The 25,413-nt window shown below is 39.3% G+C and overlaps 1 protein-coding gene and 1 non-coding gene across 2 annotated transcripts in view; both read left to right on the top strand.

The window, feature by feature from the left end:
- Positions 1 to 1,075: 1,075 nt before the first annotated feature.
- The window catches only part of ATP6V1E1 (ATPase H+ transporting V1 subunit E1), a 30,937-nt gene continuing 6,599 nt past the window's right edge, over positions 1,076 to 25,413 (top strand). Inside the window, exons 1-6 of the mRNA XM_043564474.1 lie at positions 1,076 to 1,250; positions 6,774 to 6,839; positions 8,699 to 8,808; positions 9,182 to 9,248; positions 23,249 to 23,338; positions 23,932 to 24,000. Of these exons, the coding sequence (XP_043420409.1) occupies positions 1,218 to 1,250; positions 6,774 to 6,839; positions 8,699 to 8,808; positions 9,182 to 9,248; positions 23,249 to 23,338; positions 23,932 to 24,000 (435 nt within the window). The 5' untranslated portion in view covers positions 1,076 to 1,217. The remainder of the gene's footprint in view (positions 1,251 to 6,773; positions 6,840 to 8,698; positions 8,809 to 9,181; positions 9,249 to 23,248; positions 23,339 to 23,931; positions 24,001 to 25,413) is intronic.
- Positions 18,032 to 18,104, top strand: TRNAR-UCU. Its single transcript has one exon. It is a non-coding gene; the product is annotated as a tRNA-Arg (tRNA).

Raw genomic sequence — 25,413 nt, forward strand, 5'->3', positions numbered from 1 at the left:
TCCAGCCCTGCATTGGGCTCTGTGCCGACGGCTGGGAGCCTGGAGCCTGCTTTGGATTCTGTGTCTCCCTCTCTCTCTGCCCCTCCCCCACTCATGCTCTGTTTCTGTCAAAAATAAACATTAAAACATTTTTAAAAAATTTTTTTTAAATTTTTATTTAAGTAATCTCTACACCCAGTGTGGGGCTTGAACTCACCACTCTGAGACCACGAGTCACATGCTCCTCAGAGGGAGCCGGCCAGGCACCCCTCAAAAATCATACTGACAGCATGAATCCTAGGTATTATGTGATGAAATGGCACTTTACCCCTGTAATCTTCCAACCGAAACCACTGACCAATCATAAGAAAAATTCCAAGAGCCGTACATCCTATAGTATACCTAATTAGTATCCCTCAAAGTTGTCAAGGTCATCAAAAAGGAAAAGTTGAGTTAACATTCACACCCACCAAATTTAGGAGACATAACAATTAAATGAAACACAGTATCCTGGATGGGATCCTGAAGAAGAATAAGCGCACTAGGTTAAAACTAAAGAAATCCGAATAAATGATGGACTTGGGTCAATACATCAATATTGCTTAATTAATTGGAACAAATGTGCCATAATAATGTAAGATGTTAATACAGTAACCAGTGTGTGAGGGGGAGAAAGATACACGAAAGCCCTGTTTCATCTGCTTAATTTTTCTGTACATCTAAAGCTGTTCTAAAAATAAAATCCATTAATAAAATATTGGTGAAATTTGCTTTCATTAAGGCCAAGAAAGCAAAATAATAAATTCTGATTTTGTGCTAAAAATTTAAACCTAAAAAAAATTCAAGGGCTATAAGGCTACAAAAACTCACATAATTCAACTAATTGCAGACACCAGAACTCCCATTCTCTCCCTTCTACCGAGGAAGAGGCTTTTGAAGAAAACAGCTCGGAAGTCACGAGCCAGTGACCAAAGGAACTGGGACTGAACCAAGAAGGACTGCCCGCGCAGGCGCCCAGCCAGGGAAGGGCGGGGCCAGGGCGGGACTTCCCCGAACCAGCTCTTTTCCCACTGGCTGAGAAGGGCGGGAGTGTGCCGTCACCTGGCAGGAACCGGAAGCTGGAGTTATAAAGCAAAGGAAGGCGAAACCTGCGCCGGGTTTTCTTTTCCCCTTCCTTTTACCTCCCTGTTCTAATCGCGTTCCAGCCAGTGTCCCTCCGGCCTAGCACCACTTTCGCTATGGCTCTCAGCGATGCTGACGTGCAGAAGCAGGTGAGGGCCTGCGGTTGGGTCTGGCGTAGTCGCAGCGTCAGTCCCGGGGTGACGGGCTGGAACCCGGCTCAGGGAGGACGCGGGCCTCGGGCAGCCCAGATGGCGAAGGAGGGGTCCCTTACCTCAAGTCCCCAGGGCTTAGTGGTCTGTCTGCGGGAGGGAGGTTTGACTCACAGCCTTATGTCTTCAGCTGGGGTTTCGCGTGCCGCCTCCTTGATGTGCTGCTGGCTTTTTGCCTCCCACCTCGGCATTCCCTATTTTCCCAGGGTACTCGCTGTGGTTGTTAGAGCAGAGAATTGAAAACAAGCATTGAAATGCAAATTGAATGCAAGGATTAAAAACCTCTTTTTCGTTTGATTTTTAACCCTGGGAGAAGGGTTCACAGTAGGATAAAGTGCTGATGGGAGACCGCTGCTTCCAATGTTGTTTTGAGGTCATTCATTTTATGAACTGTTTATCTTCATCTTGGAAGAATCCCCTCTATCATAATGAATTGTAATGGTTGCTCTCTCAGTGTGTACGTCAATATTTTGTAAATATTTATTAATCATAATGCAGAATTCCTCTCAACATTTATGAACTCCAGCGCCAGTGTTTGGCATAAAGTAAGTCCAGGTCAGTGGAAAAAAATGATGGAAGTCGTGAACCTACATTATTTTTGCAAGTGTATAAACAGTCCTGGGAAACTTTAGGGGTTTTTTGTTTTTGTGTTTTTAAGGTGTCATACCTTCGAGTTTGTAGGCATTGAGAAAGTTACAATTTGAAAGTCTCCCAGGATAATATATTGGCATTGATAGGCCTGTAAGTAACAGGAAAAAGTGGTTTCCATTTGCCCTGCATAGATACTTTGCAACCAGGGTCCTTGAATTTAGTAGTCATATTGCCAAAAGGTTTTTCAGAGAAAGAAGCTTAAGCCTGCAATTTAATCTTTAGGTAATTTAGAGAACTAAGTCCATTTCTTTTTGAAGTACTGGGAAAATTCTCTGACTAAAGCTCACTCACTGCCTTATGAATCTTAAGTGACCAATAAAATATTTTTTCCTTTTCCTAGGAAATGACTCTGCATTTTAATCTAGTATGCACTAAGAATGGAGTGTTTCTTCATCAGTGGTCTTATGCTAATCATAAAGGGGAAATCGTGTAACAAAAATAGTGTCTATGGAGAAGATTGAGAAATCTTAACAATATTCTTACAAAACAATGGGGTTTTTAACATATAAACTGCTATTTCTGATTTTTACTATAGGAGAAACTTGGTGCAGTGGAAAAGTACTGTGCCTTCCATACCTTCTAGTAGTCACAATTACAGTGCTGATTCTCTTCTTCCACTTGTTCCTTCATCTTTTTCCTACCCTACTTATTGAAGAATAAGGCTTCCCCAGGAAAAACATATTATAAAGATAAAGTGGTATATTTCCTTAGACTGAAACTATTTGTTTTTTCTGTAAAATTGAAAGATGAAGAAATCTGTTCTCTGCCTCTCCACACTCTAAGCTCCGTAAGGGCAATGTATTTTGTTCCCTGTATTTGCAGCAGTGAGTAGGCCAGGCACCAAGCATGTAGTAAGTGTTTGTAAATAGAGGATTCCCTGATGTCTTCCCTATTGTATTAAAATATTTATGTAGGGGTGCCTGGGTGGCTTAGGTGGTTGGGCATCCGACTTTGGCTCAGGTCATGATCTCACGGTTTGTGAGTTCGAGCCTGGCATGGGACTCTGTGCTAACAACTGGGAGCCTGGAGCCTGCTTCAAATTCTGTGTCTCCTTCTGTCTCTGCCCCTCCCCTGCTCTTACTCTGTCTCTCTATATCTCAAAAATAAACAAATCTAAAAAAAAAAATTTATATATATTTGTTTTTATGTGGGGAGTATGGTTATTTCATTAAATTTTCGAAGGAATCTGACTTCAAAAAACTTAAAACCTAGTAGGGTTAGCAGGAAGAAGAAAAGTATTTTCTAAAGGCCAGATTTTTCTGCCTTAGGGGCGGAGTTAAATGTCCTGAAGGGTTTCACTATTTCTCTTGTTGGAACTCCTGAAGACAGAATATGATCATGTTGGCTGTAAACAGGTTCTCGGACCTGGGTTAAAATGAGTGTGTTTTGCTCTAGGCTGTGCTGATCTAGTCAAATCTGGTAGCAGAGGGTCCACCATGAGTGATAAAGGCCGATAATGCAGGTTTGAATCAGAGTTCACCTCTACAGGCCCATGCCTTGTGGCATTTATAAACACCTGTTTTGATTACTGTATTTAAACTACTTTAAAATTCCAAACTGAGTTCAGTAAGGCTTCAAACTGAACGTGTGGAGATAAGATTCCTTACCGTGAACACACACACAAATCTGTGGGGGTTAATGCTTTTAGCAAGGTCACAGTTTTTCTATACAATGTACCTCTGGATTAGGTACTACAAATATTTCAAGGCCTGAGACTTCATAAGTATTGTATTACCTATGAAATAGGCTCTGATTATCATACTTATTTTGGTTCCTCAAGCATAGGGTAGCTGCTAAGAATTTTGATAAAAAAGGAAATCTTACCTTTTAAAACCATACTGTGTGTTTTCTTTAAGACTTTGATGGCATGAGCTTGTATTATTAATGCACTTTATATTATATTCTTATTTTTTTATTTAAAAAAAATTTTTTTAACGTTTATTTATTTTTGAGACAGAGAGAGACAGAGCATGAACGGGGGAGGGTCAGAGAGAGAGAGGGAGACACAGAATGTGAAACAGGCTCCAGGCTCTGAGCTGTCAGCACAGAGCCCGATGCGGGGCTTGAACTCACGAACCGCGAGATCATGACATGAGCCAAAGTTGGACGCTTAACCAACTGAGCCACCCAGGCGCCCCTATTAATACACTTTTTAAAAAATATATAAAACAAACTTACTCAGCCATTTTTAAGTGTATAGTTCAGTAGTGTTAAGTATGTTCACCTTATTGTAAAACAAATCTTGACTCACTTTTGTACATCTGTGTGTACCTTAATTTTATGATATCTTTGTGGTATATGGAGAAGCTGGGAATTGTTTCCAGATTGTTAAACTCTAAAATGTACGGGGGAGGGGGGGTGGCGCATAGGTGGCTCAGTTGGTTAAGCATCCAACTAAGCATGATCTCATGATTCGAGCCCTGCATCAGGCTCTGCGCTGACAGCTCAGGCTGCTTCGAGTTCTGTCTCTCTGTCTCTGTCTCTGTCTCTCTCTCTCTCTCTCTCTCTCTCTGCCCCTCCCCCACTCACACTGTCTCTCCCTCTCAAAGATAAATAAACATTTAAAAAAATATAGGGGCGCCTGGGTGGCTCAGTCGGTTAAGCATCCTACTTCAGCTCAGGTCGTGATCTCATGGTTTGTGAGTTCGAGCCCCGCGTTGGGCTCTGTGCTGACAGCTCAGAGCCTGGAGCCTGCTGCAGATTCTGTGTCTCCCTCTCTCTCTGCTCCTCCCCTGTTTATGCTCTGTCTCTCTCCTTCAAAAATAAATAAAAACATAAAAAAAAATTTTTTTAAGTAAAAAAAAATATAAAAATAAAAAGTACTTGGGATATCTCAACAGGCTTAAAATACCCAGCAGGTTCTCATTCATTCACAAATGTTTATTGATTACCCACTGTAGTGGCAGTTGTTCCCTTCTGGAGTTATGATGATATAAAAGACAAGATCTCAGTACTCATGGAGCTTACCTTAGATGGGAGAATTAATAAACACAATGAATTAACCTAGAGCTTATTGATGTTTTTAAAATGAGCTTTTTTTTTATTCATCATTTCTTTCATATAGAGCCCCTATGAAATGAAACTACTAGTGAGTTTGGTGAGCTGTGTTACTTGTATATTCACTTGGGTGTATTTTACATCTTCACTGGAGACAATACTTCATTTATGAGTCTAAATTGGATCAGTCACCCCAAGCCCCATTCAGAAGACTTCAGTGGACTTTATTCTCTGTAGCCAGAGCTCTAAAGCCCTTTAACAAGGACCTCACCTTATAGTTTAGTTGTGGATAGGGACAAGTAAGCAAGGAATTATGAATATGTATTTAGGTAGAGGAAGTGTGGAGTGCCCTAGATGCATGTAGGTGAGAAATTCAGAAAAGATTTTCCAAAGGCAGTTAAGCAAGCTGAATCCCAAGAAGTTAGCTAGATGAAGCAGGAGGAAGAGTACTCCAAGTGGAAGGAACAACATATTTGAAATCTCGGAAATGAGGGAGAGAGTGGTGAACTCAAGGAACAGAAAAACTGAAATAAGTTTAGTAGGATAGGAACCAAGAGTCTGAAGAGTGGCGAGTGGTGAAAGTTATTTTTCATATAATGCTGGCAAGGTAAGCATTGACCAGATCATGTACCTTCTAAAATCTTTGAGCTTGATCATAAAGCAAGTTGGGGTGTGGGGGAATGTGATATGTGATGAGACCAACATTTTTTAAAGGATCTTTCTGGTTGCAGTGTAGAGTTGATGAAAGAGGAAACAGGGCTGGAGGCCAGTAGACAGATTTGGAAGCTGTGGTAATAATTCAGCTGAGAGATGGTGATAGCAAAGACTAGGATAGTGGCTAAGAAGATAGAGAGATGTGGACAAATAAAAGAACCATTGAAAGAGAGAATTGATTGGACTTGGTGGTTGATTGGATGTGAGGACTGAGGTACAAGGAAGAGTCAAAGTTGAATGTTGTACTAATCCTCCAGATAGAGATCAAAGTTGGGGGCAGGGAGTGGTTAACAGTTCATTAGTGAGTGTTTTGGATTTAGGTTGCTGTGAGTAGGATATCTAAAAAAGAGCAGTGTAGGAGGCAGAGGCACTGAAGGAGAATAAGGAAGTCAAAAGGAAGAGATTGTTTAAGAAGGGAGGATTGGTCAACATAACAAGAGATGCTGAAATGTCAATTAAGGTAAGGCCAAGATTTAAGGACTAGGAGATTATTGTCATTTTATGAGAGTAATTTCAGTGGACCTAAGGGGTAGAAGTGAATTAAAGTATGTTGAGAGTAGAAGGTAAGAAAGTTGAAAAAGTATGGGGCACCTGGCTGGCTCAGTCAGTAGAGCATGTGACTCTTGATCTCAGTGTTATAAGTTCAAGTTCCATGTTGGGTATAGAGATTACTTAAAAATAAAAAATAAAAAAAATCTTAAAAATAAAATCTTTTTTAAAAAGTTGAAAAAGTAAATCTAAATAGGTCTTTGATCCATTTTATTAGAAATGGAAAAGAGAAAAAGAGGGTCCTGGCCAAAAGGGGTATGAAGTAGAGGAGGGTATATATTTAGTCCATCCTCCCCCATAAACTGTAAGTTCTTTGAGAATAGGATAATGTTCTGTGATATTGAATATTGCATCTGGTCCATTTGCTAGAGCAAATTCCAGATTATAAGATATCTGAGACCAGAAATTATCTCATTTATCCTTGTATACAATGCCTAGCACATAATATGCATTCAATAATGATTGATTGTTGAATGAATCAGAAAAGATAGGTACATTTTCTTTTCTTGTTATACTCAAAAATAAAATAATCTTTTCATTTTTTTCTTACAGATTAAGCATATGATGGCTTTTATTGAACAGGAGGCCAATGAGAAAGCAGAAGAAATAGATGCAAAGGTGAGATTTCCTTTTCTAGGTTTAAGAAATTATCAAAATTTCATATTGTTTTTGCTTTAGTAAGGAGTAATTTTACTAGTTGTTTAACAACACATCACATAGGACTGCTAAGAATATCTTTTCTCTTTTTTAAATATTTTTTTAATGTTTATTTTTGAGAGAGAGAGAGAGAACATGAGCGGGGAAGAGGCAGAGAGAGAGGGGGACAGAGGATCCGAAGCAGGCTCTGTGTTGACAGCAGAGCCCGATGCCGTGATTCGAGACTCAATGTGAGGCTTGAACTCAGGAACCATGAGATCATGATTTGAGCCAAAGTTGGACACTTAACCAACTGAGCCACCCAGGCGCTCCAAATAGCTCTTATCTTTAATATTAAAAAATAAACTTTCCTTTCTAAACATCCTGATTGTCAATAAGTGTCCTGAAATTTTATGATAGGGAGTAGAAAAGTAATGGGTTGATTTTCTCATGGAATCTGGAATCTAGACATTTAGCATCTATGGGTAATTATGATAGCTGGTTAAGGAGGGTGTAGTATTGGGGCGCCTGGGTGGCTCAGTTGACTGAGGGTCTGACTTCGGCTCAGGTCATGATCTCACAGTTCATGGGTTTGAGCCCCATGTTGGGCTCTGTGCTGACAGCTGAGAGCCTGGAGCCTGCTTCAGATTCTGTGTCTCCCTCTCTCTGCCCCTCCCCTGCTCACACTCTGTCTGTCTCTCTCTTTCTCTCAAAAATAAATAAACATTAAAAAAAATTTTTTTTTAAGAGGTGTGGTATTTTTATGTTGTTATTTTGCTTTTTCATTAAGTTGTGCTTGTTTTTTTCTTTTTAAGTTTTTTAAAAGTTTATTTATTTAGAGAGAGCACGTGGGAGGGGTGGAGAAATAGGGAGGAAGAGAGAATCCTAAACAGGGTCCACACTGTCTACACAGAGCCCAATGCGGGTCTCAAACTCAATGAACTGTGAGATAATAACCTGAGCCGAAACCAAGAGTTGGCCACTTAACTGACTGAGGCACCCCTAATTTATAATTTTAAAACGACTGTTAGATTCATCTTATTTTTCTGATCAATGGAGGCAAGAATGCTGTTATAATTCTTTTATTTTTATAAGGGAGGACTAAAACTGAGATTACTTGACCAGATTCTTTAGGCAGTAACCCAGATCTTCTAAACTCCAAATTCTGTGTTCTTTTCATTAGCCCCCTAGTAAGCAAATGGATTAAATTTAGAATACATAATGATTTTTTTTATGTTTATTATTTTTGAGAGAGAGTGAGTGTGAGTTGGGGAGGTTCAGAGAGAGGCTGGGGTACAGAGGATGTTAAGTGGGCTCCACACAGATGGCAGAGAGCCTGATGTGGGGCTCAAACCCATGAACCACAAAATCATGACCTGAGTGGAAGTCAGATGCTCAACCAAGGCGCCCCAATGATTTTTTTCACATACAGAACCTTCTATCAATATATCCTTTATGACTTTGTGGGTAGGTACTATTATCCTTTTTCTTTTTCTTTTTTTTTAATTTTTAGTTTAAGTAGGCTCTACACCCAACGTGGGGCTTGAACTTAGGACCCTTAGATCAAGAGTGGCATGCTCTACCAACTGATCCAGCCAGGCACCACTGGGTATGATTATTTTTGATCAGGTTTTTAGTTTTCTGGTTCATCATTTATGATGAAAATCAATGGTTATCTCTTTTAAGTAAATTAGAAATAATTCTTGAAGACAAGTCATAATAAATTTCCTATGTTTGATATGGAAAACGATAATTATAAGCAAGTACCTCTGGTTACCAGCTGCTTAAAATAAAACTCCAGATCTGCTGTAATGAATTAATAATAATTAATTCCTTGGTAGGCAGAGGAAGAGTTCAACATTGAGAAAGGTCGTCTTGTGCAAACCCAAAGACTGAAGATTATGGAATACTATGAGAAGAAGGAAAAGCAGATTGAGCAGCAGAAGAAAATGTAAGTAGATCCTGGTCACAATATTAGCTAAGGAAGCTTTGAAAAGTCAGTGGGACAAAAGACAGAGCATGTGCTTTGGAGTCAGGGAGGTATGGATTCAAGTCTTAACTGGACCAACTTACACTTTTCTCACCTTGGGCAAGTTGCTTAATTATTTTCCTTCCTTTGTGAAAATGGAAGCTTCACAGGATTATTGAAAAAAAAGTTGGAATAACTGCTATAAAAGTGCTTCTTTATCTTTGAAAATGTTTATAGAAGCCACTCGAGTATATGCAAAGAGGAGTATTTGTGCGTATGTAGGAAGCTGTATATTTTTTCTACAGTTTCTATATTTTTATGCTGTACTGCTACTATTTTTCCATATCTTTTGCAGTCAGATGTCTAATTTGATGAATCAAGCAAGGCTCAAAGTCCTCAGAGCGAGAGATGACCTTATTACAGTGAGTAATTAGCCCCTATTATAAAATTGTAAAGTGTTTATTTACCTATTATAGAGAATGCACTAGTTAGCATTAGCTAATTAAGGAGGTGAATGGTTTTTAGAAAACATTTGGTCAGCAAATCATTATACTAGGTGTTGTAGTAAATACAAAGTGAATAAGATATTGCCATGTCTTCAAAGACCCTCTGATCTCACAGAGCGTATAGACTCTTTTGGTTATACAGCACATTATGGGTGGACCATACAGTATGTGAGGGTGATAGGGATGAATAAAATTAGTAAAATTATGGCCAAGAGTGCAAGGCTAAAAGAGCTTCACCTATTTTCAGTAGAAGCTATTGAAGTTTTTATTTTATTTTATGAGAATTATCATAAATAGGGTTCATGGTATGAGTATGTAGGCTAAATTTAAGAGGGAAGAGGTTAGGAGCACCTGGGTGGCTCAGTCAATTAAGCATTTGACTTCAGGTGAGGTCATGATCTCACAGTCCGTGAGTTTGAGCCCTGTGTTGGGCTCTGTGCTGACAGCTCAGAGCCTGGAGCCTGCTTTGGATTCTGTGTTTCCATCTCTCTTTGCCCCTCCCCCACTCACACTCTGTCTCAAAAATGAATAAATATTAAAAAAAAATAAGAGGGAAGAGGTTAGACACAAGATAACCATTTGGGAAGTATTGTCATCTGAGGAAGAAGGCAGAAACCTACTGAAACATACATTTAGTTGAGAAAGTTTAAAGGTATTTGAATTAGGGACTCTTGACTGGCTTAGTCATGAGAGCATGTGAGTCTTGATCTCGGGGTTGTGAGTTTGAGCCTCACATTGTGTGTAGTGTTTACTGAAAAAAAATATTCATATAAATTATATTTCAGGAACCAACAAGGATGCCTGCTGTTTCGACTGTTCTTCATTGTGGTGGAGGCCTTAGATTCCTTTAAGGTGGAGAAATAGGAATTATACACAAATTAAGAAGGAATAATTTTTTTTGCAGATATGATTGCCTATACAAAAAATATAACATCTGAAAAACTGTAAGAAGTAGTGATTAGTTCAAAGTGGTGACTGGCTATAAAGAGAGTATAAAAAATGAATAGTTTTTCTATATACCAACAATAACCAATTAGCAAGTAAAATAAAAAGTAGATTCCTTTGTAGTGGTTACAAAAACTACGGATAAATGGTTACAAAAACTATGGGTAAATGCTAGTGAATAAGCCAGCATTCATATGAAAAAGCTATAAAACTAAAAATATAAAATTTGAATAAATGGCAAACATACCTTTCTTTGGTTTGTTTGTTTGAGAGAGTGTGTCTGTTCATGCAAGCAGGGGAGCAGAAGGAGAGGGAGAATCCCAAGCAGGCTCCAGGCCCATCACAGAGCCTGATGTGGGGGCTCAATCTCATGATCCTGAGATCATGACCTGTGCTGAAATCAAGAGTTGGATGCCAAAGTGACTGAGCCACCCAGGTGCCCTAAAAACATACCACTTTCTTGGAAGATTAAAGAAACACAAACGAATATAAGTGTGTCAGTGTTGACACATTTTGCAGGAAGACTTTCCAGACATTGACTACTGACTAACTCTTTTTCTTCCAAGTTCAGTGCTAAATACTGAATTTCAGATGTGGTTAACTAGGAGAATGGTGATTGTGTTAATGAAATGGGAAGTTAGGAGGGCAAGCTCTTTTTTTTTTTTTTAAGTTTATTTTTGAGAGAGAGCGAATGTGCACACACAAGTGGGGGAGGGGCAGAGAGGGAGAAAGAGACACAATCTGAAGCAGGCTCCAGGCTCTAGCTGTCAGTGCAGAAGCCAACCTGGGGCTCCAAGTCACAAACTGTGAGATCCTGACCTGAGCCGAAGTTGGATGCTTAACCGACTGAGCCACCCAGGTGCTCCTGGAGGGCAAGGTCTTTTAAGAATAGCTAGCTTAAAACAAACAAACAAACAAAAAACAAAAAACAAAACAAAAAAAAAGAATAGCTAGCTTACTTTTGGACATACTTTAAGGGGCCAAGAAATCTCCAGTTGGATGTGTCTGTCAGGATGTTAAGTGAGGGGCTGAAGTTCAGGACAACAGAGATTGCTTATTAACATAACCTTCACAGCACTTCAAATGTGAATGCTTTTAAATTCTAGGAATATGGGAAAATAGGGAATGTGTTGCTAAATTATCTTGTTACATGGGAATGAATAGTTCATACTCTATAAAATATAAAAGGAGGACTAGACAGCTTTTTGTGGAAATGTTGACTGCAAAATGTTAACACCTGAGGGTAGTTGTTACCTAGTGTCTTCACTAAAATGTTGAGTTTCAGTAACCAGTGGTTGATTTTTTTCCACAGGATTCAGATTTCTTTAGCAACCAGAATTGATTGACCTAGTTTATACGCTTCTCTTAAAATAATAGTATGTGCTTAGGGAAGGTAGTTTGTTGTAAAAGAATTTGGGCTTACAAGTCTTTCAGCTTTGCCATATTAGTTTGAGTAAATTATTATTTCTGACCCTCAATTTCCTCTTTGGTATGCATTAATTATGGTGCTTGGTTCAGAGGGCTGGGTTTTTCTCTTTTTTATTTTAATTTTTTTTAAGGTTTGTTTATTTTTGAGAGAGAGTGTGAGAGAGAGAGACAGAGCATGAGTGGCCAAGGGACAGAGAGAGAGGGAGACACAGAATCCGAAGCAGGCTCCAGGCTTGAGCTGTCAGCACAGAGCTTGACATGGGGCTCGAACTCCCAAACTGTGAGATCATGACCTAAACCAAAGTCAGACACTTAACTGACTGAGCCACCCAGGTGCCTCTGGGTTTTTCTCTTTTTAAAAATAATTTTTAAACTGTTTAAAAGTAAAAATTATTTTGGGGTACCTGGCTGACTCAGTTGGTAGAGCATGCAACTCTTGATCTTGGGGTCATGAGTTCAAGCCCCAAGTTAGGTGTGGAGCCTACTTTAAAAAAATAAAGGGGCATGTGGGTGGCTCAGTTGGTTCAGTGTCCAATTTTTGATAACGGCTCAGGTTGTGATCTCGTGGTTGGTGAGATCGAGCCCCATGTCAAGTTGTGCACTGACAGCATGGAGCCTGCTTGGGATTCTCTCTCTCCCTCTCTCTGCCCCTCCCCCACTTATTCTATCTCTCTTAAAGTAAATAAACTTCAAAATTAAATAAAATATTTAAAACATCAAATTTATTTTTACGTAGTGTTACATGCACATTAAAAATTTAAAGAATCGGATACCAGGGTAGCTTGGTTGAGCATCTGACTTTTGGTTTTGGCTTGGGTAATGATCCCAGGGTTGTGGGATCGAGTCCTGAGTTGGGCTCTGTACTAAGTGTGGAGACTGGTTGAGATTCTCTCTCTTTCTCTCTCTCTCTCTCTCTCTCTTTCTCTCTCTCTGCCCTCCTCTGTCTTACACACGTGCACTCTCTCTCTAAAATAAAAATAAAAATTTAAAATTTAAGGAATCAAATCCATAAGGCTTATACCAACAAATATCAGTCTCTTGGCCCAGTTGAAACACAGGGTTCTTAGGCTCTCATAAGGATCGAATGCAAGAATGCATTTAAATACTCTAGCTTAACACTTGGCATATATAGTATTTGTGTAAGAAGTGTTACTTCACTTTCCCCACCCCATCTCCTCCTGTGGTGACCCTCCTCTTAATTGGTCTGGATAGTTGAAATATTCTCCCAGCTGTTTGGTGCCAGTGCTCAGAAAGCCCTGAACTATTTAAGTTGCTACATCTTTGATATATGCCTGGAGTCAAAAATGACAACTGTGTCAGCTACTGTGTAGATGCTGTTATTTGTATAGTCAAGAGTTTAGAGACCTGTAACTTAAAATATCTCAGTAGCAGGCCTCAATATGAGTGCCAAGGGTTATAGCATGTATTGTTTTTTTAATTAAAAAAAATTGTACTTTTTATTAGTTTTTATTTTTAAGTGATTTTTAAAAATTCACTTATTTTTGAGAGGGTGCGAGTGAGCAAGGGGCAGAGAGGGAGGGTGAGAGAGAATTCCACTCAGACTCCGCACTATTCGAAGTGGGCCTGGAGCTCATCTGATGCAGAGCTTGAACTCCCTGAGATCATGACCTGAGCCAAAGTCGGCTGCTTAACCGCCTAAGCCACCCAGGCACCCCATTAATATCTAAAATTTAGATTAATCATTTATTATCAAATATTTGAATTCTTACCAGGTGCAAGCACGATTCTAATTACTAGAGATATAATAAAATTTAGCTCCTGCTTTTGTGGAATTTAATATCCTAGTATGCTATGTATGAGTTGTGGTTTTAAGTTGATTGTTTTTTTTTTTTTTTTTTTTTTTGAGAGAGAGCTGGAGGGGCAGAGAGAAAGAATCCTGAGCAGGCTCCGCACTGTCAGTGCAGAGCCCAACATGGGGCTCGAACTCACAAACCTTGAGATCATGACCTGAGCAAAAATCAGGAGTCTGATGCTTAAACAACTGAACCACCCAGGCACCCCCAAAATTTTATTTTTATTTATTTTTAAAAAATTTTTTTTTAATGTTTATTTATTTTTGAGACAGAGACAGAGTGCAAGTCGGGGAGGGGCAGAGAGAGAGGGAGACACAGAATCTGAAACAGGCTCCAGGCTCTGAGCTGTCAGCACAGAGCCTGATGCGGGGCTCGAACCCACGGACCGCGAGATCATGACCTGAGCCGAAGTCGGACGCTCAACCTACTGAGCCACCCAGGCGCCCCCAAAATTTTATTTTTAAGTAATTTCTACACCCATTGTGAGATTCGAACCCATAGCCCTGAGATCAAGAGTTGCACACTGCACTGACTAAGCCAGCCAGGCGTCCTGAGAGGTTGGAACTTCTATATGGACAGCACACTGATTCCAGGTGGAGCTGAAGGAATGGATGAGATCACCAAGGTTGTGGATGTCGAATTATAGGGCCAAGTAAACAAACTGAGAAGCATCTTTTTTTTTTTTTTTTTTAATTAAGTAAGCTCTGCACTCAATGTGGGGCTTAAACTCATGACCCCAAGATCAAGAGTTGCATACTCTACCAACTGAGCTAGCCAGGTACCCCCAAGAAGCATCATATTTAATAGGCAGGAAGATAAGGGATTGCTAAGGAAACATGAAGAAAAAAGCAGTCGTGTTGGAGAAGAATAAGAAGCTAAGGGAACAGAAAACTTGAACAAAATGAGAATCTAAAATAGCAGCTAATGCTTCTAAGAATCAGAGTAGGTAGAGCACAGATTTGGCATTCAAGGTGTCATTTCTGACTTTTGCCAGAGCACTTTCATTGGATTAATGAAGGCAGAAAGCCAGACTGTAATGGCCTGAAAAGTGTGTGGTGTAAGTAAGTGTGTGGTGAGGAACTGGAGGCATGTGCATGGCCTCCTAAGGAGCGGGCTGTGGGAGCTGCTGGTGCATTGATCTCAGATACAAAGTTACAAGTATTCTATGGCATGCAACTTGAGTTCAGTGTACAGCTGAGCTTTTATTTTTTTAATTTATAGTGAGAATTTTGTGAAAATAAACATTTCTATAATTTTAGTTCTAAAGACATGTGTTTCCTTCGCCCTTTGCCAAGTCTAACTTCTTACCATCAAGTAATTTACAGTTTAGCAAACACAGTAAGAGGCCTAGAGGGCTGAGGAAACAGAGCAGACAGGGTTACATATTCATCAAAGCATACATACCTGCTTTAAATGGATTTCGCTATTTGAAAACATTTTATTTCTAGTAGTTATTTTCTCTGATGTTTATCCTTTTTCCTTGCCTGCCCTGATGTTTAAGAGCACAAGCTTTGGAATTCCTGTGAGATTTGAATTTCTGTTTCCCGGTATCAGCTATTCGGTGGGCAAATTTTTTAAGCACTTTGAACCTTCTGTTTCCTATAAAACAGTCAGGTTTAAGAGGGCAGTTAGGTTAGAGGCAGTCAGGTTCAAGTGGGCAGATATGTCCTTCCAAAATACTGATAATAAAATGTAAACTGACATGTGAACTGCAGTAATTTACACATCTCTCCTTGGAAAAGCTGCTTGGGGAGCCAGATGATAATCAGAAGGTTGGAATTTATTTATTTTTTAAATGTTTATTTATTTTGAGAGAGAGAGAATCCCAAGCAGGCTTCGTACTGTCAGCACAGAGCCTGATGTGGGGCTCCATCTCACAAACTGTGAGCCAATATCAAGAGTTGGACACTTAACCAACTGAGCCACCCAGGTGCCCCAGAAAGTTTGAATTTAGTATCAAAGAGTGTCACTAAGATATTAGTGGTTTGTACCATTGTTGATCATAATTTGCCTCTTTCACCTATGATGACATATCTTTTAAGTTACGGGAATACTCAAGGGACAGTATAATTTATGTCAGTCAGGTTTCAGCCTTCTTAGCTAGAGTTTGGGTTTATTCTGGCTTCCCTGCCTCCTTGATTGGAGTTTTAGATGGTGTTAAAAGTCCTCACTTAACCTATTTCCAGATTTTTCATAGTGGGCTACTTTTACAGATGGCTAGTATTGCTCTTTACAAGTCGTCTTTATTTAATTTTATTCTCTTACAGCAAACCTATCTCCATACTCCACTCCTCTTTGCTTGACCATAGTTGATTGGTCAATTCCAGCCCAGAGAAAAATGCTTGAGGGATTCCACGATGAGGAGGGGCTACAGTTTCTTTCAGCCAAACATCTTACAGAGTGTATGCTTTAAATCCTTGTGCTCATAAGCTTCCTAGATTGTGTGAAGCCTTAAATGACTTCTTAACCAGACTGTTCGGATTGAAGTGATAATACTTCTCGGGGTTAGGTTGTTCTGATGGACATTTAAAATTAGAGGTTGAGGGGCGCCTGGGTGGCTCAGTCGGTTAAGCTTCAGACTTCAGCCAGGTCACGATCTCGCAGTCCGGGAGTTCGAGCCCCGCATCGGGCTCTGTGCTGATGGCTCAGAGCCTGGAGCTTACTTCAGATTCTGTGTCTCCCCCTCTCTCTGCCCCTCCCCTGCTCATGTTCTGTCTCTCTCTGTCTCAAAAATAAAAAAAAACATTAAAAATAAATTTAAAAATTAGAGGTTGATTTTTGAGCACCTCTTAATAGTTTCACTATGTTCACGTAGAAATTTTAATTCTAAAAAAAAAAAGGAAGAAATTTTAATTGTTTTGTCAGGGTATCATATTCCACTCAGTTTCTTTAACCCCCCCCCCACCAACCCCTCACAAATTGATCCACCTTTTTCTTTCTTTTTTTTTTTTTTTTCTTTTTAAATCTATGCTCTTCCTCCTTTGAACTTAAAGAATGTTTTTGACATTACTGCTGTCATCATGTCTTTCAGTGTCTGGACTAACTCAAAATTATAACCCTGTCTTCAGACTCCAGGTCTTTGTGAGGAGATGGATTACTGTTTAAATATTTCTTGCTCTGAGGGTTTAGTCTGCTTTGTGTAGAATATATTTGAGATTGACTGTTGCTGTGGGGGAGATTTTGAGGGTTTACTTTCTCTTGAGCCCTCAGGGACTAGAAAAGTCATTTTTGTTGGTTATTTTATTTGGCTTTGTTTTTTGTTTCTGTTTTTATTTGATTTTTGGTTTCAGGAGAATTTAGTGATTCATCACTTACGTATAACATCCAGCGCTCATCACAAGTGCCCTCCTTAATACCCATCACCCACTTAACCCATCCTCCTGCCCACTTCCCTCCATCAGCCCTCAGTTCACTAAACTAAGAGTCTCTTATGGAGGGACTAGAAAAATCTTAAAAGCTAATCACACTCAGTGTATTAAAAGGGTAATAGTCTTACAGTTTCTTTAGTAGATTCCTTTATTAGTGGTTATCCATAGAAATACCTCTGTCAGATAAATGCTTTAAAGCAAAAGCTAGCTGATGTTCTGTAACAAATGGAAATAAAGCCAACCTGATACAACCACTGAGATAATACCACCATGGGGAAAATGTGAAAAAGAAAGTGACTATCGTCTAATAATTACATACTTAGAAGAAGGAAAAGGATTGTCCTTTTTGACATTTTGTTGTTAACTTTTTTTTTTTTAAGATTTTATTTTTAATCTGTATACCCAATGTGGGGTTCAAACTCACAACCTTAGATCAAGAGTTGCATGTTCCACTGATTGAGTCAGCTGGGTGCCCTTGTTGTTAATTTAAATGTATTTGTTTTTCATCATTAAAACAAAATAGGGGGGCACCTGGGTGGCTCAGTCAGTTAAGCGTCTGACTCTTGACTTCAGCTCGGGTCATGAGCTCATGGTTTGTGAGTTCAAGCCCCACACTGGGCTCTGCGCTGATAGTGCAAAACCTGCTTGGGATTCTCTCTCTCCCCCTTTCTCTGCTCCTCCCATGTACTCTCTCTCAAAATAAATTTTAAAAAATAAACTTAAAAAACAACAACAACAAAACAGCCAAAATGGGAGCTTACTGAATGGGAGAAGATATTTCCAAGTAATAGATTCAATAAAGGGTAAATATAAAAATATATAAACAACTTCTACACCTAAACACCACACCACCTCCCTGAAATAATCTGGTTAAAAAGTGGGTGGAGGACCTAAATAGACATTTTTTAAATGGTGTTCGATATCAGTAATCATCAGGGAAATGTAAATCAAAACCACAGTATCAGCTCATACCTTTCAGAATGGCTACTGTCAAAAAGATAAGAAATAAGGGGTGGCAAGGGTGTGGAGAAAAGGGAACCTTCATGCACTGTTGGAAGGAGTGTAAACTGGTGCAGCCATTCTAGAAAACAGTATGGAGGTTCCTCAAAAAATTAAAAATAGAAATACCATATGATCCAGGGATGCCTGGCTGGCTCAGTTGGTAGAGCATGTGACTTCTGATCTCAGTGTCATGAGTTCAAGCCCCATATCGGGTGTAGAGATGACCTTAAAAAATAATAAAAATATCTTTTTAAAAGGAGAAATACCATATGATCCAGTACTTCTCCTACAGGGTATTTACCCAAAGAAAATGGAAACACTAATCAAAAAGTTATATGCAGCCCTACTATAGCATTATTTACAATAGCCAAGACAAATGTCCCAAATGTCCATTGATAGATGAATAGATAAAGAAGGGGGTGTATATACACAATGGAACATTAACCATAAAGAGAGAAATCTTAACTATTTGTGACAACGTAGATGGATAAAAGACTATTGTGCCAAGTGAAATGAGTCTGAGAAAGACAGGCACCATATGATTCTGCTTATATGTGGAATTTGAAAAACAAACAAGTGAACAAACAGATACAGAGAACAAACTGGTGGTTGCTAGAAGGGAGGGTGTTGGGTGAGGTGAAGGGGATTAAGAGGTACAGATATAAGTCAAGTCATGGAGATGAAAAGTACAGCGTAGGAAATATAGTCAATAATGTAATGTCATATGGTAACAGATGGTGACTAACGGTGGTGAACACTGAGTAGTGGGTAGAATTGTCCAGTTACTAGGTAGCACACCTGAAAGGAATATAACATTGTATGTCAACTGTACTTCAGTAACAAAAAAAAGTACTTGGTTTTGCTTAGGTAAATTTAGCAAAACATGCCTGTTAACTTGTTTCAGGCTTCAAACTATACTATTTTGCTGTTACTTGGGCCCATCTCTCAATAGGGCCTTGTTGGGAAAGGACTCCTACTTTGGGTCATAAGCAGGGAAACAGTAAAAGAACTTTCTATCCTTTTCTGATTTATTAACGAACTAGAATCTTGCAAACTCCTCTGGGAGTTTTAACTACTTTTTCAGTTTTGTGCAGAATGTAATAAAAGAGTGATTTTTTTTTTCTTTTAGGGAAAAAAACTTAATTAGTATATTAAAACTGCATTTTAAAGTTTAAAACAATTATAATACTCCTATCTTCCATTTAACAAGTGGTATAATCTAGTTAAAATATAATTATGCTGGGGTTCCTGGGTGGCTCAGGTGGTTGAGCATCTGATTCTTGGTTTTAGCTCAGGTCATGATCTCATATTTCAGGGGGTCGAGCCCTGCCTCCGGCTCTGTGCTGACAGAAGACTGCTTGGGATTCTTTCTCTCCCTCTCTCTACTCCTCCCCCATGTGTGCGAGCACGTTCTCTCTCTCTCTCTCTCTCTCTCAAATAAACTTAAAATATATATATATGATAATTAATTAAAAGTGGGGGCGCCTGGGTGTCTCAGTCAATTAACTGTCTGACTTCGGCTCAGGTCATGATCTCATGGTTTGTGAGTTCAAGCCCTGTGTTGGGCACCAGGCTAACAGTGTAGAGCCTGCTTGGGATTCTTTCTCTCTGCCCTTCCCCACTTGCGTTCTCTCTCTCTTTCTCTCTCTCTCAAAATTAATAATTTTTAAAAATATAAGTCGGGCACCTGGGTGGTTCAGTCGGTTAAGCATCCAACTTTGGCTCAGGTCATGATCTCGCAATTCACGAGTTCAAGCCCTGTGTTGGGCTCTGTGCTGACAGCTCAGAGCCTGGAGCCTGCTTCAGATTCTGTGTCTTCCTCTCTCTCTGCTCCTTTCCTGCTCACACTCTGTCTCTCTCAAAAATACACATTAACGGGGTGCCTGGGTGGCTCAGTCGGTTAAGCGTCCGACTTCGGCTCAGGTCACAATCTCGCGGTATGCGAGTTCAAGCCCCATGTCGGGCTCTGTGCTGACCGCTCAGAGCCTGGAGCCTGTTTCAGATTCTGTGTCTGCCTCTCTCTTTGACCCTCCCCCGTTCATGCTCTGTCTCTCTCTGTCTCAAAAATAAAATAAATTTTAAAAATAAATAAACATTAAAATATGTGTATGTGTATATATATGTATATACATATATATACACATACACATGTGTATATATATGTATATACATATATACACATACACATGCATATACACATATGTATGTATGTGTATATACACATATGTATGTGTGTATATATACATGCATATACACATATGTGTATATATGTATGTATGTGTATATATACATATATACACATACATACATATATACACATATATACACACATACATATATACATATGTATATATGTGTATATATACACACATACACATACACAGTTATAGGTGAAAAGTATGAATCATTGACCAGTGAATGGCATTTGGTCATGTTTGGTTTGGGGACATAGTGTCTATTATAACATAGACTGAAATACAAGAATAGGTAAACTATATTCATGTTAAAAGTTTCTAAAGGAGACAAACTGCAGTCATCACTTGATGTTTGGAATCCTTGCATTTTGGATCAACCCATTTATTTTCATAATTTGGGGAGGAAAGCGCTCTAATAACAACATAAGAGCATTTGGGCAGCTTTATAACAAGCATTTCTTTGCAAATAACTCACTGTACGTGTGGTTAGTCTTTGTTTTCAGATAAACAGAAAGTCAACTTGGAAATACTACCACTGTATTTTTGTTTTCCCTTAGTTCTGGATGTTCTAGAGACATTGTAATCAGTATAAGGTTTTTTGTACAGATGTTGAATTCAGTGAAGATAATCTTTTTTAAAATTTTTTTTTTTTCAACGTTTATTTATTTTTGGGACAGAGAGAGACAGAGCATGAACGGGGGAGGGGCAGAGAGAGAGGGAGACACAGAATCCGAAACAGGCTCCAGGCTCTGAGCCATCAGCCCAGAGCCCGACGCGGGGCTCGAACTCACGGACCGCGAGATCGTGACCTGGCTGAAGTCGGACGCTTAACCGACTGCGCCACCCAGGCGCCCCCAGTGAAGATAATCTTAAGGTGTATAATAATATGTGAATTAGAACTTTTGTCAACTATTTGCTTTTGAAAAAGAGAAATTTTAAGTAGTTCACATTATAAACTCGAATGACATGGATTCTCAGAACACCTTCATGAAATTTTGGGGGGTGTCCAGCCACAGATTAGAAATCTTCTACAGTGAGGCACCTGAATGGCTTGAGCGTTCGACTTTTGTTCAGGTCATGATCTCATGGCTCGTGAGTTCGAGCCCCACGTCAGGCTCTGTGCTGACAGCTCAGAACCTGGAGCCTGCTTCAGATTCTGTGTCTCCTTCTTGCTATGCCCCTCCTCTGCTCACGCTCTGTCTCTCTCAAAAATAAACATTAAAAAAACAAAAAGAAGAAATCTACAGAAACCAATTTTGTACTGTATATTGACTAAAATGGAAAAAAATCTTCCACAGTAGTGAATGCTCGTATTGTTTAGTTTTTCATTTGTTAGTATGTTAGAAACAGTCTTCATATGAAAGCATGTATGTGTTTGAACTTTGATTAGTTGTCTAATGTCAAAATTGACGGAAAATTGCTTGCAAAGTTAGTCTGTACAGGTGAAGGGCCACCATTCTTCTTCTTAAAAAAAAAAATTTTTTTTTAAACATTTATTCATTTTTGAGAGACAGAGCACCAGCAAGGAAGGAACAGAAAGAGAGGGAGACACAGGATCTGAAGCAGGCTCCAGGCTCTGAGCTGTCAGCACAGAGCCCGACGCGGGAGGCTCGAGCCCATGAACCGTGAGCTCATGAGCCGAGCCAGTCTTCTGAGAAGACACCTAACCAACTAAGCCACCCAGGCTCATACCATGATACGATTGAAGTGGTGCTATTGAAGTCTTTGAATTTATTTTACTTTCTATTAAAAGCTTTTTTTTAATTGGCACTAAAGTGAATACTTCTGATTTTTTTTTTTAATAAATCTTGGTGTATTTGCACTTAGTGAGTGTCAAATGATGAAAGAAACGTTTGCTTCAGATTAGATGTGTGATTTGAATGTCAGACCGAATGCCCTCACCTAGGCGCCCATTGTGGAGCAAGAGCTCACTGCAGGTGTCCTGCATGGCAGTGGTTCTCAGAGGGGTGGGGATGAAGGGTGACTCTCAGAACAAAGAGCTTTTCAACATAGAGGGCCACTTCCTCCCCTCCACCCTCTCTCCCCAAACTCTGGTCTCTAGGTGAGCATGTGTCTCTCCTTCCTCCTTAAAACACCAAAAAACATAACTTTCCAAGGATTATACTAACTAGAATAGACTGTGTCGGAGAATTTAAGAGGCATTATCTCTGCCTTTTAAAAGACGAGACTCCGTTTTTTGCCAGTAAGCCAATAAATGCTTGTTACTTAATGAATGATTTCCAATGTGTTCTCTTTGTTATGTTTCCTAATAATCCCTTTTAATTTTTATTTTAGTTACTTTTATTATAGAAGTCAATGTTTATTATAGAAAATACAGGGGCACCTGGGTGGCTCAGTTAGTTAAGCATCCGACTCTTGGTTTCAGCTCAGGTCATGATCTCATGGTTTGTGAATTCAAGCCCCTCAATGGGCTCTGTATTGACAGTGTGGAGCCTGCTTAGGATTCTCTCTCCCTCTCTCTCTGCCCCTCCTCTGCTCTTTCTCTCTCTGTCTCTCAAAAATAAATAAATAAAAACTTAGAAAATACAAACTAGCATAAAGAACACTGAAATCATTGGTGAGTGAGGGGATGGGTTAAGTAGGTGATAGGAATTAAGGAGGGCACTGCTGATGAGCACCAGGTGTTATACGGACATGTTGAATCACTATATTGTACACCTGAAACTTATTATACTGTATGTTAACTAACTGGAATTTAAATAAACACTTAAAAAAGAAAATTGAAATCATTGATAACCTAGCCTCCCAGAGGTAAACATTGTTGATGCTTTGCTATCTATCCAGATATTATTTGTTTTTCCTAATAAAAAATATAATCCTGTTGCACAATTGTCCTAATAGCTTGCTTTTAAAATCTTTACCATGTAGCTCTTTCTATGTTAGTTTTGTAGATTTCTGAATTGATTGATAATCTGGGCTATTCTGCTTGAGTGTGAACTCCCCAGGAGTTATGGATGATTCTTCATGCTTCCTTGTATTGACATATAGGACTTGGTACGACATCTGGTTTATCATCTGTCTTGGAATGTGTTTTGAATGAAAACAGTAATATAATGTGAAGCAATTGGGTGTGAGCCAGGACCATCCTCACGGTGGGTTCTGAGCTGATGACCCAGAAACTTATTCTTCTTTGCTCTTTGTAGGACCTACTAAATGAAGCAAAACAAAGACTCAGCAAAGTGGTAAAAGATACAACCAGGTACCAGGTGCTGCTGGATGGTCTGGTGCTCCAGGTAACTTTATAGGTTATCAATAAGATGTGTTAAGAGACCAGCTCTGTTTTTTCCTGTTTCGTCATCTCAGCTTTCTTCCTTTCGCTCTTTTCCTTGTCTAATAGACAAATGCATGGGAGGACAGTAAAGTCTGGTGGTTAAGACTTCCAGACTTTACCACTCTTTTATATAGTCTTACTAGTCCTTTAGAACTCAAGGGTCAAATATGCTTGCAACCTCCGGCCTTAAACTTCCTTAATTTGATTGCACCACTAAAATACTTGCTTTAAATTATGAAGCTCAGACCAGAGACAGTATGCATCTTAAATGTTTGCTGCTTGTTTGTGAATTCTTATTTTACTTACGTTAATTACAATAACATTTGGCCTCTGCCTAGTTGATGTAAGAGAAGATTCCCATATAAATTTTGTTTCTACCACTGGAGTGTTGGGTGTATTTATCTCGTTTGTGATATCAAAAGCTTTTTACCATGTTCTCATACTGTGTGTTCTGTCTTTTTCCAAATTACATGAAAGAATTATAAAAATATTTTGTTTGGTATTGGGTTTTATGAATTGCATTTCCTACTAATTGAATCTGATTGTGTTTTAAAGGGTTTGTACCAATTGTTGGAGCCGCGAATGATTGTTCGTTGCAGGAAACAGGATTTCCCTCTGGTAAAGGTAAAGAGCTTAAAGAAGACATCTATTCTTTTTTTTTAATACATTGAAATGTTAGAGATTATATTGCATGCTTTAAATAGATGATAGCTCAACCATGGAAATTAGGGGTATCTTAACACATTATTAAGTGTACCTAAGCCTCTTGATTTCTTTTCATAAAGAGGTCAAATTGCCCCATCTGAGTTAGTACCCTCTTCCCTTTCTGGGAACATTGTAGTACCATAATGTTCTGAAAGTTCAGCAATAAAAACAGTCCATACTGGATTGGAACAAAGATGGGCAGACAGTACCATCTAAAAGAGGCACACTACTCCCAGACTAGCAAAGTTTGGCTGTAACCCAGTGTATTCCTATACTTGAAGTAATAATGTGGGTACCAGAAAAAAAGGTTGGTCAGCAGTGAAAATATAGCTGCAGGCCCAGAGGCAAATACTAAGTTGTTCCTCCATGTCCTGTCCAACGGAGAATATGCCCCAGTGTGAGGGGTGACTGCTGGCACCATGGCAGGTACATACAGGCTGTAGCATTAGAAGGATGTTCTAGACCAAAGGACCTTGAATCAGAATGAGCTCTCCTAGCTCTGATTCTTGTGTCATTGTGTTGCTCTTCAGATTAAAATTCTTTCATGTGGAGTGCTGGCTCAGTCAGAAGAGCATGTGACTCTTGATCTTGGGATTGTGAGTTCGAACCCCATGTTGGGTGTAGAGGTTACTTAAATAAAACTTTAAAAAAATAAAATATTTCCATGCAGTTTGCTTTCAGGAAAGGATTGAGTGCTTGATCCCTTAGCAATTATATTTATTTCGTTTGCTTTTTTGTTTTGTTTTGTTTTTGAGAGAGAGGGAGAGAGAGAAGTGGGGCTCACCCAAAACAGGGCTTGAGTTCACCAGATGTGGGGCTTAAAATCACAAACCACAAGATCATGACCTGAGCCAGAGTCCAAAGCTTAACCGACTGAGCCACCCAGCCTCCCCTAGCTAACATTTCCTTAGCAATTATATTTCTTATTGTAAATTAGTACACTTAATAGTACATAATATATTTGCATTCTTACTATAATTTGTTTCTCAAGCAACTTGTCTTCTAGGAAAGAAAAAGTGCCAGCTGGAGAACACAGGTGTTGATTCCTCTCACTCTCCACTATAAATTAATTAAGTGTGATTCTAGGGGCACCTGGGTGGCTCAGTCAGTAAGCGTCTGACTCTTGATTTTGGCTCAGGTCAAGATCCCAGGGTTGTGGGATTGAGCTCTGAGTCAGGTCCACGCTCAGCGTGTGGTTAATATAGTCTCTCTCTCTCTCTCTCTCTCTCTCTCTGCACGCTTCCCTACCCCCCTGCTCACACACTCACATGCTCTTTCTCTAAAATAAAAAAAATAAGTTGTGATTCTAGTTTATAAATCATCCCAGTAACC

The sequence above is a fragment of the Prionailurus bengalensis genome, chromosome B4 (genome assembly GCF_016509475.1).
Source record: "Prionailurus bengalensis isolate Pbe53 chromosome B4, Fcat_Pben_1.1_paternal_pri, whole genome shotgun sequence".
Lineage (NCBI taxonomy): Eukaryota > Metazoa > Chordata > Mammalia > Carnivora > Felidae > Prionailurus > Prionailurus bengalensis.